The following is a 17,754-nucleotide window of genomic DNA, read 5'->3' on the forward strand; positions in this document are numbered from 1 at the left end:
TGTGGAAAGTTTTTCGCTTTGTTGAGAAGTGTTTCCGAAGGCACGTGGAGGTGGAAGCACGATTTTTTTTCCGCACACGAGTTTCGAGCGTTCGTTGTGAAAAAAAAGCCGGAAGCCTTTCCAACACGAGCTCAGTGCGGGATAAAGTGCACCTTGGATACCTGACGGTAGAGTTTGTTAATTGTTGAGAGGTAAAAAAAAAAAAAAAAAAAGGAAAGTTGTGAACCGTACGTGATAACGTAGGCGATGGGCGGAACAAACCCAAACACAATTGGGGGCGTTTAACGGTTTTGTGCGAGACTTCAATCTGTTCGTGTCGTCGGTCTTTGATGGGCGTGGACGTGCCGGTTTAACTGAACGGAGACCTGTTCGTGGACGTGTCACGGGTGTGAATTTGCATGCGGTGGGCGTGGCCAAGGCGTTGCGTGGGCGTGTCTCGGGGCATCGGTGGGCGTGGCCAAGGCGTTGCGTGGGCGTGTCTCATGGCATCGGTGGGCGTGGCGAAAGCGTGACGGGCGTGTCTCATGGCATCGGTGGGCGTGGCGGAGGCGTTACGTGGGCGTGTCGCGGGGCATCGGTGGGCGTGGCGAAGGCGTTACGTGGGCGTGTCTCTCGCCTCCGCTCGTAAAGCCACGACATCGGCGCTCGGTCGGAACCGATGGGTGTGTCGCGGACGGTTTATGGGCGTGTTGTGGGCGGGACGCGACCGGTGTCGGGTCGCTGGGCGGGTCGGTGTGCGCCCGGCGCGCCGCGGCGCCGGGGGATATCCGAGCTCCCCCACGCCGCCCCGGGCCTCGGGCCGTGCCGAGCCGGGCACCGCGGGCATGGCGGCCAACATGTACCGCGTCGGAGGTGAGAGGGAACCGCAGCAAGTTTCCCCGCTCGTCGGGCGACCCTTACCCTTTCCATGCCGTCTCTGCCACACTCTCCTTCCCGTCCCGTGCTGAGAAGAGCTTCTTGCTCGTAACGTTGTTTGATAATTAAATGCAATCATTGTTTGTTATAATGGACGCGGAGGCACGCGGGCATGCGTGTGTACGTGCGTGCGCGTTCCCTTTAGCTCATGCAAATCGAACGTGATGCTCGGTCGGCATTTTGCGTCGTCCTGTCCGGACGATGATTGTATTTCGTTACATTATACGTGATTGTGTTATTTCTGCGCCTTTTTGGGAGGATGTTCGTTCCTGGGAGGAGCGGTTCGGCTGGGCCGGCGCTCGCTCTGGATTTGCATGTCGGGCAGGGGGAACAGGGGAACCGGGCCGGGTCTGCCGATGAATCTGAGAGCGGGAAGGAAAGTGGGACGGAAGGAGAGGATGGGAATGGGAATGTGGGCGATGGCGGTCTGAGGTAAATGGGAGCCATGGCGGTCTGAGGTAAAAGTGAAAGGGGAAATGAGACTCTGTCGTGGACGAGGAACAGAGACCAACATGGTCGGAGTTGTGGCGCGATGTCGAAGCGACGCCGCGCAGAAGGTAAACAGGACGAGAAACGGAGTAAAATGGCGAAAGCTCCCGAGCTTGTCCCATTAAGTGACGCGTGATCCTCGATCCACGACACCAGGATTATCTCATTCGATCGTTTCCCGCCGCGGACTTCTCAAGCTCTCTCTCTGTTTATTTTGACCACTTCCTTCAAGGAGTTTAAGGGAATAAGGGGTCAGTTTGCTATAAAGCATTTCTGGTGAACTGTGGGTAAAATGGAAGCTGAGGAAACAAACACAGGATATTCATGGAGATGAACGAATGGATCCACCACGTGGCTGAAGGCCAGGCCGAAGTGGGCTGCCTGGTGGTTGGTGACCGGTCCTGGGCAACCTGCCTGGTGGTCGGCGACCGGTCCTGGGCAACCTGCCTGGTGGTCGGCGACCGGTCCTGGGCAGCCTGCCTGGTGGTCGGCGACCGGTCCTGGGCAGCCTGCCTGGTGGTCGGCGACCGGTCCTGGGCAACCTGCCTGGTGGTCGGCGACCGGTCCTGGGCAACCTGCCTGGTGGTCGGCGACCGGTCCTGGGCAACCTGCCTGGTGGTCGGCGACCGGTCCTGGGCAACCTGCCTGGTGGTCGGCGACCGGTCCTGGGCAACCTGCCTGGTGGTCGGCGACCGGTCCTGGGCAACCTGCCTGGTGGTCGGCGACCGGTCCTGGGCAGCCTGCCTGGTGGTTGGTGACCGGTCCTGGGCAGCCTGCCTGGTGGTCGGCGACCAGTCCTGGGCAACCTGCCTGGTGGTCGGTGACCGGTCCTGGGCAGCCTGCCTGGTGTTTGGCGACTGGTCCTGGGCAGCCTGCCTGGTGGTTGGTGACCGGTCCTGGGCAGCCTGCCTGGTGGTTGGCCACCGGTCCTTGGCAGCCTGCCTGGTGGTTGGTGACCGGTCCTGGGCAGCCTGCCTGGTGGTTGGCGACCGGTCCTGGGCAGCCTGCCTGGTGGTTGGCGACCGGTCCTGGGCAGCCTGCCTGGTGGTTGGCGACCGGTCCTGGGCAGCCTGCCTGGTGGTTGGCGACTGGTCCTGGGAAGCCTGACTGGTGGTTGGTGACCGGTCCTGGGCAGCCTGACTGGTGGTTGGTGACTGGTCCTGGGAATCCTGCCTGGTGGTTGGCGACCTGTCATGGGAAGCCTGCCTGGTGGTTGGTGACCGGTCCTGGGAAGTCTGCCTGGTGGTTGGCGACCGGTCCTGGGATGTCTGCCTGGTGGTTGGCGACCGGTCTTGGGAAGTCTGCCTGGTGGTTGGTGACCGGTCCTGGGAAGCCTGCCTGGTGGTTGGTGACCGGTCCTGGGAATCCTGCCTGGTGGTTGGCGACCTGTCATGGGAAGCCTGCCTGGTGGTTGGTGACAGGTCCTGGGAAGTCTGCCTGGTGGTTGGCCACCGGTCTTGGGAAGTCTGCCTGGTGGTTGGCCACCGGTCCTGGGAGGTCTGCCTGGTGGTTGGCCACCGGTCCTGGGCAGCCTGCCTGGTGGTTGGCGACCGGTCCGGGGCGGCCTGCCTGGTGGTTGGTGACCGGTCCTGGGCAGCCTGCCTGGTGGTTGGCGACCGGTCCTGGGCAGCCTGCCTGGTGGTTGGCGACCGGTCCTGGGCAGCCTGCCTGGTGGTTGGCGACCGGTCCTGGGAAGCCTGACTGGTGGTTGGTGACCGGTCCTGGGCAGCCTGACTGGTGGTTGGTGACTGGTCCTGGGAATCCTGCCTGGTGGTTGGCGACCTGTCATGGGAAGCCTGCCTGGTGGTTGGTGACCGGTCCTGGGAAGTCTGCCTGGTGGTTGGCGACCGGTCTTGGGAAGTCTGCCTGGTGGTTGGCCACCGGTCCTGGGAAGTCTGCCTGGTGGTTGGCCACCGGTCCTGGGCAGCCTGCCTGGTGGTTGGCGACCGGTCCGGGGCGGCCTGCCTGGTGGTTGGCGACCGGTCCGGGGCGGCCTGCCTGGTGGTTGGCGGCCGGTCCTGGGCAGTCTGCCTGGTGGTTGGTGACAGGTCCTGGGCAGCCTAGCCTGCCTGGTGGTTGGTGACCGGTCCTGGGCAGCCTAGCCTCCCTGGTGGTTGACGACCGGTCCTGGGCAGCCTAGCCTGCCTGGTGGTTGGCGACCGGTCCTGGGCAGCCTGCCTGGTGGTTGACGACCGGTCCTGGGCAGCCTGCCTGGTGGTTTGCGACAGGTCCTGGGCAGCCTGCCTGGTGGTTTGCGACCGGTCCTGGGCAGCCTGCCTGGTGGTTTGCGACAGGTCCTGGGCAGCCTGCCTGGTGGTTTGCGACCGGTCCTGGGCAGCCTGCCTGGTGGTTGGCCACCGGTCCTGGGAATCCTGCCTGGTGGTTGGCGACCTGTCCTGGGCGGCCTGCCTGGTGGTTGGCGACCGGTCCTGGGCAGCCTGCCTGGTGGTTTGCGACAGGTCCTGGGCAGCCTGCCTGGTGGTTTGCGACCGGTCCTGGGCAGCCTGCCTGGTGGTTGGCGACCGGTCCTGGGAAGCCTGCCTGGTGGTTGGCGACCGGTCCTGGGCAGCCTGCCTGGTGGTTGGCGACCGGTCCTGGGAAGCCTGCCTGGTGGTTGGCGACCGGTCCTGGGCAGCCTGCCTGGTGGTTGGCGACCGGTCCTGGGCAGCCTGCCTGGTGGTTGGCGACCGGTCCTGGGCATCCTGCCTGGTGGTTGGCGACCGGTCCTGGGCATCCTGCCTGGTGGTTGGTGACCGGTCCTGGGCGGCCTGCCTGGTGGTTGGCGACTGGTCCTGGGTGGCCTGCCTGGTGGTTGACGACCGGTCCTGGGCGGCTTGCCTGGTGGTTGACGACCAGTCCTGAGCGGCCTGCCTGGTGGTTGACGACCGGTCCTGGGCGGCCTGCCTGGTGGTTGACGACCGGTCCTGGGCGGCCTCCCCCTTGGCTGTCGACTGACCCTGGGCCAGCAGGTGGCTGTCGACCGGCCCTGGGCAGCCTGCCTGTTGGCTGCAGTGCGTGGCCTCGTTTCCGTGCCCAACCTTGGTCTCTGCAGCATGCCTGGCACCAGCAGGTGTGCCAGTCTTAGGTAGCCCATTAGGCCCCGGCAGCAGCTGGTTGCTGGTCTTCGGTGGCCTGATGCGCGTCCCCACTGCAGCCTGCCCGTTGGAGATGGGGCGCCGTGCCTCGGCCCCTCGTTGCGGGTAGCGCCGTGCCTCTGCGGCCTGCCTGTTTGTGGGATGTTTTCCTTGGCGGCCTGCTCGTTGATGATGGGGAACCACGCCTCGTTGGGCTCCTCTGCTCCGGGGGGTAGGGGAATGGTGGTTTTGTGCTTCTGCGCCCTGCCAAGCAGCGTCATGGCACTATGTCTCGGCGAGTTGCCCTGCAGTGGCTCGTGGCTAGGTCTCAGAGGGGTTGCTCGGTAGTTTCTGGAGACCAGGCCTCAGAAGACTGCCCATCTGCGGGCTGGGCTTCAGTAGGATGCTCAGTGACCGGGAACCGAGCCCCAGTGGGTTTCTTTGCGGGAGATGGGTGATTGTGGAATGAGGTGTAGGGTGGGGCAGCTGGACTGGGGATGGCGGATGGGTCCCCTGTTTGGGTCCCCTGCTTCCCAAATCTGTGTCCTTGCATACTGCCTGGGTATGGATGGAGGACTGGACCCCCACAGACTGTTCAGTCAGGGACCACGGTGTCGGGGTGTTACTCTTTTGGTGGGTGGGGTGGTGGGTGTGGATGACAGGTGTGGCTGACAGGTGTGGCTGACTGAGCTGCCCTGTAGCCTCAGTGGGCACGACTGTGGATGTTGAGACGGGGTCCCCGTGGTGCACAGGGATAGGGAACAGGTCTTGCTGGTGACTTTGGACATCAGACGTGACCCCGGTGGGTTATGGGGCCTACGTGACCTGCCCGGCAGCCCCAGTGGGCTGCCCTGTCCTGAGCCCATTGTTATTGTCATTGAAAGTAGGATTTGTAAGTTTTCAAATCCTTACAATTCGATAAGAAATAAAAGCAACTTCATGTTAAGCTGATTCGTGCCAATTTTGCCTTGATTGTTTTGATGCATGTTGGAGGTGGGGTTGCATTGTCCACTTATTCACCTCGACGTGAAGTTCTAAAATATCTATCTTCATGATGTCCTGTTCCCTTAATTCCCACCTTTGTCTTTCATGTTCCTTGCAGACTATGTTTTTTTTGAAAATTCTTCCAGCAATCCCTATCTTGTGCGGCGTATTGAAGAACTGAATAAGGTAAGAATGGGTGATCTGGGTTCTGTGCTAATGTTGGGCTAAGATTTGCCAAGTGTGAAACGGATTCTGTTGTATTAAGCGAAAGTTGCACATAATTTGATATGGCGTCCAAATCTTTTATTTGACCTTGTGTCGAAAAAATAAAAAATAAAAAGAAAGGGGGAAAAGGAGAACAGGGACAATGTAATATGTGTGCTTCTATCTCGAGTAATGGCTTGCAAAACGATTTTCAAAGGGCATGTGATCTTTAACCGGCTGAACCCAAAATTGAACGAGAACGGCACTCGGTAGAGAGCACACCTCCGCCAGGTAGGACAGTTTACGTTTTGTATCCCACTGATAGGCTGGCTCTGGATTCAGACCTGAACCAAAGTCTAATCGGCTCGTTCTTGTCACCAAAACAAACTCATCCACCAAGTTTTCTCACAAGTCATCCACAACTTTTTGAAATGTCATTATATATATATATATAACGGTCCGAAAACATAACGTTTTTGTTGTTTTCGGGCTGTTCTTTCGTACAGGCTAAACCTTTTTGCTCAGGAACCGCATGTCCAATTGAGACAAAACTTTCAGGGGAGGAGTGACACCCATGCAGAATCTTTTTATGATATTTGTGATGTCATAGTTCACGTGGTATAGTAGCCGTCTTGGATTAAACGCAAATAATTGAAAAAATATTTATCGGAAACAGCTGAATGGAAAAATTTGAAAACTTGGCACATTGGTCAAAAAACTTGGTCAACAAAACTTGGTCAAGCACTCCCAATATGGAACAAAAGCATGACAATGATGACGTCATAGGTGAAGGGGTATACCGCCCAAGAATGTTTTAATTGAATTCCTTATCCTAAAAATCGGAAATTTCATGCACATGATATATGACCTACTTGTATTGAAATATTAAATTTATGATATACCGTATGTCACATGGTTTGGCAGCACATATCGGATTTAACCTAAAACCTTAAAAAAAACGTCTTCTCCCAAACCACCAATTCAATTGGCTCGAAACTTTGTGTGTCATTGACTAGGCATGGCGATTAAAAGATCATCACAAAAATATTATTGGTCACGTGGTTTGGCAGCCATCTTGGATAGAAAAACGAACCTCGGCCGATCAACACGAAACTTCACAAACATGATCCTCTACCCATACATATGCAGAGCGTTCATTTTTTGAAAGTAATGTGTCACGTGGTGTGGCAGCCATATTAGCTTGAAAGCCAATATTAAAAAAGAATCCCTTCTCTGAAACCACTTCACCGATCGATGCGATCCTCTGATCCGGATACGGATTTGGATCTTCACCAGAATTGAATCTATTCTTTCTTTTCCCAACCTGTCCACCAAATTTCGTCCGAATCCGTCCACAACTTTTGAGATATCCTGTTCACAGACAGACAGGGGTGGAAAAAAGAACCTCGATCTACCTTCGGTGGTAATCAGTTCATCTTTGTATTATTACAATCCATAGTTGTGCCAAGTTTGGTCCAAGTCTCTTTAGTGGTTAACCAGTTATTGCGATAACGAAATTATTTCCAATTAATGGACACATGCCTTTTCTTCTTTGATCTTTTAAACCCAAGATGTCATTTCGTCTTTGCATTACATTTATACCTTTGCCAGGTTTGTTTGCATCCCCTTCAGTGGTTTACAAGTTATCATGCTAACACAAATTTGCTATTGAAGTTCACATGAGACACGACCCTTTTAAATCACAATTATTGTCAATTAAGCTGTGTATTACAGTCCATACTGTACCAACTTTGGCTGAAATCCTTTTTTTTTTTTTTTTTTTTTTTTTGTATACAAGATCGAGGCTCGTGAAAGAGCGAACATTAATCACACAGAAAGACAAACAGACACATAAAACAAATAACATCGGGAGCGGTAGACAAGATGGGGAGAGAGGGGGAAGGACACAAACACAACATTTGAGAGCAGGGACCGAGAGACATGGAGACATGGAGACATCGAGAGAACTGTGGGAGGGAGAGGGCTTTGGGGGGGAGGCATGGGAAGGGGGGGGGGGGGGGGGGAAACACCCTTCCAAGTGTTTCCCAAGTTGTCATGATGACAAAAACCTGCGGTGGCTGGCAACCTGAAATCATAATGCCTTTGACTGCAGAAGCATAATAAAACTAGAACGGCACTCGGTAGAGCGCATACCTCCACCAGGCCGAACGGTTTACATTTTATATCCCGCTTATAGGCCGGATCTGCATCCTGGCCTGAACCAAAATCGAATCTCCTTGTTGCCAAACCTATTCGTCCACCTAGTTTTCTCATAACTCGTCCATAGCTTTTTAAAATATCATGTTATATATCAATTTTCGCCCGATCTCTCAATGGTGAAGAATCACTGAAAAATTAAATAATTCTCGTATCCGAATCCATACTGAGATCTTCACCAAAATTGAATCGATTCGTCCTTGTCACACACACAACCTCTCCACCATGTTTTGTCCAAAATTTGTCTAACTTTTTGAGATATCATGCTAAACATCGTTTTTCACCCGATTTCCCAATGGTGAAGAATCACTTAAAAATTTATAGTAGCCAGATCCGGATCTTCACCAAAATCTGATCATTCGGTCCTTGTCACATACGCTACCTCTCCACCAAATTTTGGCCGAATCCTTCCACAACCTCTTGATGACTCCTGTTCACAAACATGCAGACAGGGGTGAAAGCATAACCTCCGTCCACCTTTGGTGTTGGAGGTAACAACCGAGTTTACCTGTAATTTCGATGAAGGTGGTCTTGCCTTGTCCACAATTGGTGAACAGCTATGTGATATCACAATCAATTGTGGTGTTATATATTTTTTGTGTCTGTTGACTGTTCTGTGTACTGGATTATGATTTTTGTCCTGCGATGATTTTGTCTGTAGGTTGTGTAGCTCGCATTTCTTTGTACATTGACCTCTGATCCTTCCCAGTACCTCTCACTAGAAATTAATTAACCCCCTTCCTCCATCACTCCTTCACCCCACCCCCCCCATTTTGATTCAGACGCCCAATGGCAATGTGGAGGCCAAAGTGGTGTGTTTCTTCCGACGCAGAGACATCTCCAGCAATCTCATCACCCTTGCTGACAAACATTCCAGTACGTTTATCATTTGTCATTTCAGTCCAACTTTTTCCCTCTTGCGCATGCTTGTTGAATGAATGAATGAATGATCGTTTTAAGGCCATTTTCCCCGCTAGAGCAGGGGTTAGCCTTGCGGGCCCCATGACAATCATGGTTCCCTGTTTGAGGCAATGTTTTTATGGCCGGATGCCCTTCCTGACGCCAACCATTAGTCGCCTCTTACGATGCGCAGGGATACGGTGTACCTATTCTAAACCGGGGTACACACCGGGATCATTCATCCCAGCAAGCTGGTACTCAATTTGCCGACCTCGGAAGGATGACATGCTGAGTCAACCAACCCCCTGGCGTTAATTTGGCGATCGACTGGGATTCGAACCCAGGATCCTTGGATCCCAAGCCGGCACCCTAACCGCTAAGCCAACACCAGGCTAAGGAGGCGGTTTTCTCAATTGATTATCTCAGATGCAGATTTAAATAATTGTGATACATCATGCAGAAGTTTGCGTCTTCCTTGGCTGTCACTCGAATATCAAGCCTATCGATTGCTGTGATATTAACGTAGGTGTTGTGATAAGATTATTGATATTGGAACACAACTTTTTAACCCAAGTTTCCTGGCTTGTAGTTCTTTCCTTTTGGAAAACATGATCATAATGTGTTAACATTTTGTGGTTTGATGTTGGCACCTTAACGTGCAAAGAAACATATAAACACCTGAATGATGATCGGCTGTTAATTGACATGTGATCATCCATAGGATCCTTCCAGGTTATCGTGACCCATTGTTTCAAGCAGCTCTTCCACTTGGGGGATTGAAGAGTGTGGAAGTGTAAATGGATTGAAGATATGTTGTCATTGTCATGAGAAACCCTCTCGAAAGATTGTTTTGTGGGTGATGAGGGCATCGGTTCAAAAGTAAAAATATAGGTGTATATTTAACGGACGGACACGTAGTAACGTAATGTAACGTAACGTAACGTTACATTCCACATAGTAACGTGGAACCATTACGGTGTTTGAAAAGGATTTGTGAAACGCACTTCCAGGAATCGACTGCTTTTTTCTAAACTGGAACGCACTTTTGTTTTTCCTTATTGACGAGGGAGGAATCCTGCTTGATATGTTGCAATTTACAACCTTGACCTTGGGTTGGGATATAGGATGGATGATGAGTATACGTTGATGCCCACGTCATATAAAGGGGAATTTATTATGGTATTCTGCGACTGGAATACCTCTAGTCTGGCTATAAAAGTATCATACTGAGAGGATGTAGTTGTTTGAATCTTTATTTATTTATATAAAGTGAGTCTTCTCAACCCCAAATATTTGTCATGAAATACTATTTGCAAAAACGTTCTCGTTTTCCTTTAAATGTAAAAGTATATTTGTAACCAGTACCTGGCATTCGCCTCGTCTCACGTTACTCGTTCATGACTGTGTTTGAGGCAGTCTCCACAGACATTTGAGAACAAAAACTTTCTGCTGCATTATGTACTTGCACTGCTTTACCTGGAAAATGTATTGTAAATATTGTTGCAATTGCTTTTATTTTTTATACTTTTATTTTTTTTGTATACTGAATCGAGGCTCGTGAAAGAGCTAACATTTATTTCACAAACAAATCAACCAGACAAACAAAACACACAAAAAGAGGGAGCGGAAGACAAGATGGGGAGAGAAGGGGAAGCACACAACCACAACATTTGAGAGCAGGGAGAAGTGTGGGAGGGGGAGGGCGGGGGGGGAGAGGTATAAAACACAAGGGGACCGAAATTAGCGGGGGTAGAAAAGATCAAGGTTTTGGATGGGGGAGGATAAGAGATGGTGGTGAACAGCTGTTTTAAAGACCTGGAGGGTGCAGTGGGATTGAAGAGAGTGAGGGAGTTTGTTCCAGAGGTGGGAGAAAAGAGGAATGAAGGAGTGAAGGTGAGCAGAAAGTCTTGATTTTGGCAGTTTAACCATAAGAGGGTTGCAGGCAGATCTTGTGCGACCTGTAGGAATATTTGGGGGACAGAGCCCAGAGAGGGTTGGGGGGGGCAAGGCCAGAGAGGAGTCGGTAGAAGACGGAAAGACCACCAACCTGCCTGCGGTGAGTGAGTGAAAGGCCCTTGGAGTTAGCTTCATCGCGGGAGATTCCAATGATTCTGAACGCTTTGGTTTCAACAGCGTGAAGACGGGCTAGGTGTGAGGCAGGAGCACCAGACCAGAGGGGAGAGCAGTATTCCATAGAGCTGCGGACGAAAGCCTTGTATGTGGTGAGGAGCTCAGGTGTGCCAAGGAAGGACTTCGCACGACGGAGGATGCCCAGTCGGCGACTGGCTTTGGAGGCCAGATTTGAAATGTGGTTTTCCCAGGAAAGATCATGGCAAATAGTGAGACCCAAAAGCTTGAGTGACAGAACTTCTTGGAGAGGATTATTCAGAACGTGGATGGGAGGGTTTTCCAGTCGGTCTTTTCGGAGAGACATCGTAAGAGTGTGAGATTTATCAGGATTGAAAGACATGTTCCATTTGTTTGTCCAGTCTGTGATTTTGTCCAGGTCTGCAGAGAGTGAGGAGGCTGCGGACTGCCGATCTGAGGGATGAGGAATGGAGCGACAGAGAGTAGAGTCGTCAGCAAAGAGATAGAGAGGATTTTCAAGATAGTCAGAGAGATCATTGATGAAGACCAGAAAAAGCACAGGGCCCAGAACACTACCTTGGGGAACTCCAGCCTGAACAGGAAGAGGAGATGAGAGAAACCCATTCAGGGCCACACGTTGACTACGACCAGAGAGGAAGTCCGCCAGCCATGCGTGGAGATTTCCATGGATACCAAAGGAGGAGAGTTTGGTGAGCAGAGCAGGGTGCCAGACCGTATCGAAGGCACGTGAAATGTCAAGGGAGACAGCTCTACTTTCCTGTTTGGTGTTGAGGACCTCCATCCATTGTTGAGAAAGCAGAAGCAGCATGTCCAGAGTAGAGTGACCAGGTCTGAAACCAAATTGATGATCAGAGATCAAGCCATTGGAGAAGAGGAAAGATTTCATATCTGAAGCAATGATGGATTCCATGACTTTGCTGATAATTGGGAGAAGGCTGATTGGTCTGTAGTTGCAAGGATCTGTTTTTGCACCTTTTTTGTGCAAAGCGGTGATGTTGGCTGATTTCCAAGCAGATGGCAGATGACCTTGAGCAAAAGAGGGTGAAGAGAACAGAAAGAGGGAGTGAAAGAGCGGAAGAACATGATTTTAGGACCCGTGGGCTGATGCCGTCAGGACCAGTTGCAGAATCAGTCGAGGGTTGACAAAAACTTTTCCACCTTGTCAGGAGGAAAGGACACAGAGTCCAGGAGCAGCTGGGTACGACTGGGTACGGTGGGTACAGAGAGGTATGGGCTTGGGACACAATATTTAGAGGCAAACACAGAGTTGAGGCAATCAGCTTTTTCACGTGCGGAGTCAGCCGTTAAGCCGTTTGAGGTGAGGGAGGGGATGGAGGGGGAACAAACACCAGAAACAGATTTGACCAGACGCCACCAGTATTTGGAAGAGGGAGACAGATAAGAGAGTTCGGTCTTGAGAACGGTGAGATATTGTTTCCTGGCTCTCCTGAGGGTGGACACACACTTGTTTCGGGCTTTGTGAAAGGAAATGAGATTTCCTTTCCGTTGGATTTGCTTTCCAGGAGACGAAAGCAAGTTGTTTCAGGGCAACAGCCTCACCACAAGATTCCGTGTACCATGGACGGGAGGAAGGGTATGACAACTGAAGACGAGATGGGATAAATCTGTGCATGAGAGAGAGCAATTTACTTTGAAAGAATTCCCAGGATGAGTTGATGTCAGAGGCGGTATAGATGGGAGACCAGTCCAGATGATTGATGGCTGCTTGAAGACCGTGCCAGTTGGCCTGAGTGAAATGCCAGACTCGTCGATGCTGAGGAGGCTTTCTGAGAATGGTCAGAGAGATGTCCACTTTGACAAGCACATGATCAGATGAGCCGATTGGAGCAGAAGAAGAGCAGCAGACATTTTCAGGGAAGTTGGTCATAACCAAATCTAGAAGAGAAGATGCTCCGTTGACTGAGATCCGGGTCGGGAAATTGACAGATTGTGTCAGTCCCAGTGAGTCGCAGAAGTCCTTTGCTGAAGAGCCATGGCTGGTGAGAGAGGTACCCACACCCAGCCAACTGGCATGGTGACAATTGAAATCACCACATATGAGGAAGAGAGAGTTGGGATGGGTAGATAGAAGTTGGTCCATATTATCAGACAGCGAGATGTAGATGGAGTCATCACTGTTTGGTGGATGGTACAACACACATATGAACAAAAGGTGGGAGCGAAGGGGAAGCCGTAGCCAAAGGTAATCCTGGGGGTGAGGTGGAGGGAGGGCGAGTGAGGAAGAGTTTTTTAAATAAAGATAGCAACCCCACCTCCAGGACGAGGCTCAGGTCTATCATACCAGAGGAGGGAGTAACCTGGGAGAGATACCAAGGCATCAGAGACATCATGAAGGAGGAAAGTTTCTGTTAAGCAGATCACATCTGGTTTGTCAGAAGCAACCTGTATGGAGAGATAAGTTAAGTTTGAACGAAAGCCCCGGATGTTTGAGGTCCATACCGTTAATGAGGGGTAGGGAGGGGTAGGGTAAGATGTGGAAGAGGAGGAAGAGGTAGGGAGAGCTGTTGAAGGTGTGTCAGAGATTTCAGAATAGTTTGGAGAAAGGGAAGAATGGGGTGGACAAAAGGTTTGATGGAGATTGGGTGAGGCACAGTGAGGTGTTATTTGAGGAGGGGGAAGAGCGAGGCAGAAGGTTGGGGGAGATGAAGGTGAAAGTTGGAAGGGGGAAGAAGCAGGGAGGATGCTTTGAGGAGGGGTGAGAGGGGAGTCTAGGAGGGGAGGAGCGAGGGAGAGTCTCGGAGGGGAGGGGTGTGGGGGGAGTTGAGGAGGGAGGGGAGGGAAGGGGGGAGATCTGAAAGGGATGGGTGATGGGGAGGATTTGGAGGGGAGGGGTGATGGGGAAGATTTGGAGGGGAGGGGTGAGATTGGATTTTGAAAAGTGTACGATTCATGGGAAACGAACATTTTTTGCAAAATGAGTTTGAGACCTTCGAGTCAAAAATACGTTTGAGGACGCTGAAGGAGGGGTGGAGTTCTGGATAGTTTAGGGAATGTAGAAAAGAGGAACTGTAAGAGATGGTATTATATATATTTTTTGGAATGAATAGATTTGGTGAGCAAGACGAAAGCATCCTTTTGTAGGAGAAGAAGAAAAAGGTGTTATGATATATGAGAGAAAATAGTTGTTCAGGGGAGAGATTATACATTTCTAACCACGTGAACGAAGAACGAACGAACAAATAAGAACAACAAATAAACGAATAAGACCTGAGAAAGAAATATTTTTTTTGGGGGGGTTTTTTTTTTTTGAGTAGAGATATTAAACATGGAGGTCTGGGGTGAACGACTGGGACGAAACAGGGAACGAAAATAACTGCAGCGCATTCGACGAACCGCTGAGAGAAAAACAAAACCACAAGGTCGGAGACGGTACGGTAGCCTAAGCCTACGAGTACTAGGCCTCAGAATACTCGATACGCATTAACCGACGATTGTGTATACATGTACGAAAAATTTGCACCGAAAGTTTTCCTAAAGATACGCTATAGGTACACACACCGAAAGATAGATACAGTCTCGACAAAAACACAATTGTGAAAGATTACTTAGCTTCGAAAGCGTGAGCGCATGGAACAGCTTCGAAAAGGCGTGACCTCCTTAATGTTAAACTTAATGTTAAACTTAATGTTGATATGGCACATGAATTAAAAAGAACGTTTCAAACTGGCACTTCATGTCAAAAAGGTTGCCGACCCCTGCCCTAGACTATGGTAGCACAGCGTTTGGACAAAATAACTGCAGTCAAGCGCTTCCTTTTACCATGAATGAGCTTCCTACACCTCTCTACTGGCAGTTTGTCCCACTCTTCTTGTGCAAACTGCTCCAGTTCTCCCAGATTTGAAGGGTACCTTCTCCCAACTGCTGTTTTCAGACCTCCCCACAGGTGTTCAATGGGATTTAGATCTGGAATCATTGCTGGCCACTTCAGAACAGTCCAAGTGTTTTGTCTTGAACCATTCCTGGGTGCTTTTTGAAGTGTGTTTGGGGTCATTGTCCTGCTGCAAGACCCATGACCTTCGACAGAGACCCAGCTTTCTGACACTGGGTTGAACATTGCGCTCCAAAATGCCTTGGTAATTTCCTGATTTCATGATGCCATGCACACATTCAAGGTACCCAGTGCCAGAGGCAGCACAGCAACCCCAAAACGTCACTGAACCTCCTCCATGTTTGACTGCAGGGAAGGTGTTCTTTTCTTTGAAGTATTCATTTTGTTTTCTGTAAACATAGAGATGATGTGCTTTACCAAAAAGCTCTAATTTAGTGTCATCTGTCGACAGGACATTGTCAGAAGGATTTTGGCTTGTTCAGGTGTGTTTTGGAATTTTTCAGTTGGGTTTTGTTATGTCTCTCAGCAGTGGGGTCCTCCTGGGTCTCCTACCATAGAACCCCCTTTCATTGAGGTGGTGACAGATGGTTTGAGTTGAAACTGTGGTACCTTATATCTGAAGATCAGCTTGACTCTGTTTGGCAGTTGATCGAGGTGCCTTCTCCACCATTCGAACAATCCGTCGCTGCAATCTTCGATCAGATTTTCTCTTGTGGCCACGTCCAGGGAGGTTGGCAACAGTGCCATGGGCCCCAAACTTCCTGATAACATTGTGTATGGTGAACACAGGAACATCCAGGTCTCTGGAGATGGACATGTAGCCTTTAGATTGTCCATGCTTGGCTACAATCTTGTGTCTGACCTCAGACAATTATCTGGTTTTATTTCTTTTCTCCATGCTCATTGCGGTACACACAGTGACACAAAACAGCAGAATGACTCCTTTTCTCGATTCAAACTGGTTGAATGAGTTTTTGTTTTTTTTATATAGCAGGCACCTGCAACTCACTAAGGGTGAGTTCAATTCCAAAGTAAAGGAGAATCACCTGCTTGAAATCTAATGATTTCTAACAACTTCTAAAAGGTGCCAATAATATTGTCCGGGCCATTTTAGGATTTTTGTGTGGAATAAGCAAAGATTGTGTTTTTTTTTTTCAGCGTTTTTTGTTTTGTGCCGCTGTAAACCAAAGAAATACAAATCTGGATACCAAAATATTATTTTTTTAAGTTCAAGAATTTTCTGGAAGAGTGTGTGTGTGTGCGTGCGTGTGTCTGTCGTATTTCAAAATGTTGTGGATTGATTATGACAAAACGAGGTGGATGAGTTGGTTGGGTGATAAGTGAATTAGACTTTGCTTCAGGTCCAAATCCAGATCTGGCCTATCTGTGGGATACAAAGCGTAAACTGTTAATCTTACGATGAGTGCCGTTCTAGTTACCTCCGCCACCAAAGGTGGATGGAGGTTATGTTTTCACCTCTGTCTGTCCATTTGTTTGTCCGTTTGTTTGTGAACAAGATGTCTCAAAAAGTTGTGGATGGATTGGGACGAAATTTGGCAGAGAGGTAGTGTTTGTGACTAGGACAAAATGATTACATTTTGGTGAATATCCGGATCCGGGTACTATAATTTTTTAAGTGATTCTTCACCATTGGGAGATATGGCCAAAAACGATACATAGCAGGATGTTCAAAATGACTCGTATAGCAGGATGTTCAGGATATAGCAGGAAATATATTAGACGGGTCAATATACTGCCTGACCCCAAAAAAATTGCAAATTTTTGTTTTATGCTTATTTCTAGTAGTTTATGAAGTGGAAGACAACATATTAAAAGTTGGACAATTTTGACGCATGGGAAAGTCCCTCAGTGACGTCAGAAAACAAGATGGCTGCCGGCAGATAAAACGTAAAAAAATTGACTGATAATTAATCATCAGACCACTAACAATTTAAAGTTAATTTTGCACCAATATTTGTATTATGATCGTTGCTGGTAGTTAATGCAGTGCTAATCCTGAGACCATTCGCAATTTAAAGTAAATATTTGCACAAATATATGTTCTTTGATTGTTTCTGCCAGTCTATGACATGGAAAGCAACATATAAAAAATTGGACAATTTTGACACATGTGGAAGTACCATATGCCTTCTAGTCTTAGATTCCAGTTTCATCGTCCTCCTCCTCCTCCTCTATGTCTGGTTCAACACTCATATTGTCACAGTTGCTGTCCTGGCAATGTCCACATGCACTGGTGCACTCTAATCCATGCTTCCTACATGAACACCTTAGTGTTTTGCACCCCCCTGAACAGTTGCAGTGAATCATCTGAAGTAGTATGTCTGGAGCAGGGCTTTTGTCTGTCATCACTGGAACAAGTTTTCCTCCTTCTACCTTCCATCCCCACTCCGTTGGCTCCATTCCACAACAAAGGCCCATCCATTCCATTACCTGGTAATAGGTCCGCAGAGAATGAAACTTGCAGGCAGCGGATGTGGGTGGCAGTCTTTCAGGAGTGACAAATGCCTTAGCCCTTGCAACCTTTTTGCAGAGAATGTTGTATCTGATCGATGCCAATGAGTCGTTCTGATTTGCTTTAAACAATGCCACCATTGCTCTGCAGCCTGCAGTTTCAATAACATCCTGACTCTGCTGTGGTTTACAGAACACCTTTGAGCTGTCTATCAGTTCCTTTTCTTTCTTGATGATTCTTTGAAACCCTGACTTCTTTCCAATCCCAAAGACACGAGACGTTGCGTCACAGCCAGTTAATGCATGAAGGAACAATATATCTCTGCAGGCTGCATTTCCAAGTATCTGCTGAAGGACTTTGATATTGTAGACATTTGATTTTGCCTTGTCAGAACGGAAATAGAGTTCAATGCAGTTTGTCTCCACCATATAGAAGAGCAGGAGGAGAAGGAGATCTGTATCTTCTCCAATGAGGGTTGTAGATCTGGAAGCCGCTTTTGCAATCTCAACATCAGCATCTCCCTCTGCTTGGATCACCTC

At 49.8% G+C, this 17,754-nt stretch overlaps 1 protein-coding gene across 10 annotated transcripts in view; it reads left to right on the forward strand.

Moving 5' to 3' along the window:
• Positions 1-685: 685 nt before the first annotated feature.
• The window catches only part of LOC137437474 (metastasis-associated protein MTA1), a 160,108-nt gene continuing 143,039 nt past the window's right edge, over positions 686-17,754 (forward strand). For 7 of the 10 annotated variants that reach the window (XM_068131827.2, XM_068131830.2, XM_068131825.2 and 4 more), the window contains exons 1-3: positions 695-852; positions 5,581-5,648; positions 8,666-8,759. In XM_068131827.2, coding sequence (XP_067987928.1) covers positions 825-852; positions 5,581-5,648; positions 8,666-8,759 — 190 coding nt within the window. In that variant the 5' untranslated portion in view covers positions 695-824. Of the gene's footprint in view, positions 853-1,279; positions 1,473-5,580; positions 5,649-8,665; positions 8,760-17,754 lie in introns of those variants that run through there. The other 3 variants (XM_078766891.1, XM_068131831.2, XM_078766888.1) reach the window with 2 other exon arrangements.

The sequence above is a fragment of the Myxine glutinosa genome, chromosome 12 (genome assembly GCF_964187855.1).
Source record: "Myxine glutinosa chromosome 12, kmMyxGlut1.1, whole genome shotgun sequence".
Lineage (NCBI taxonomy): Eukaryota > Metazoa > Chordata > Myxini > Myxiniformes > Myxinidae > Myxine > Myxine glutinosa.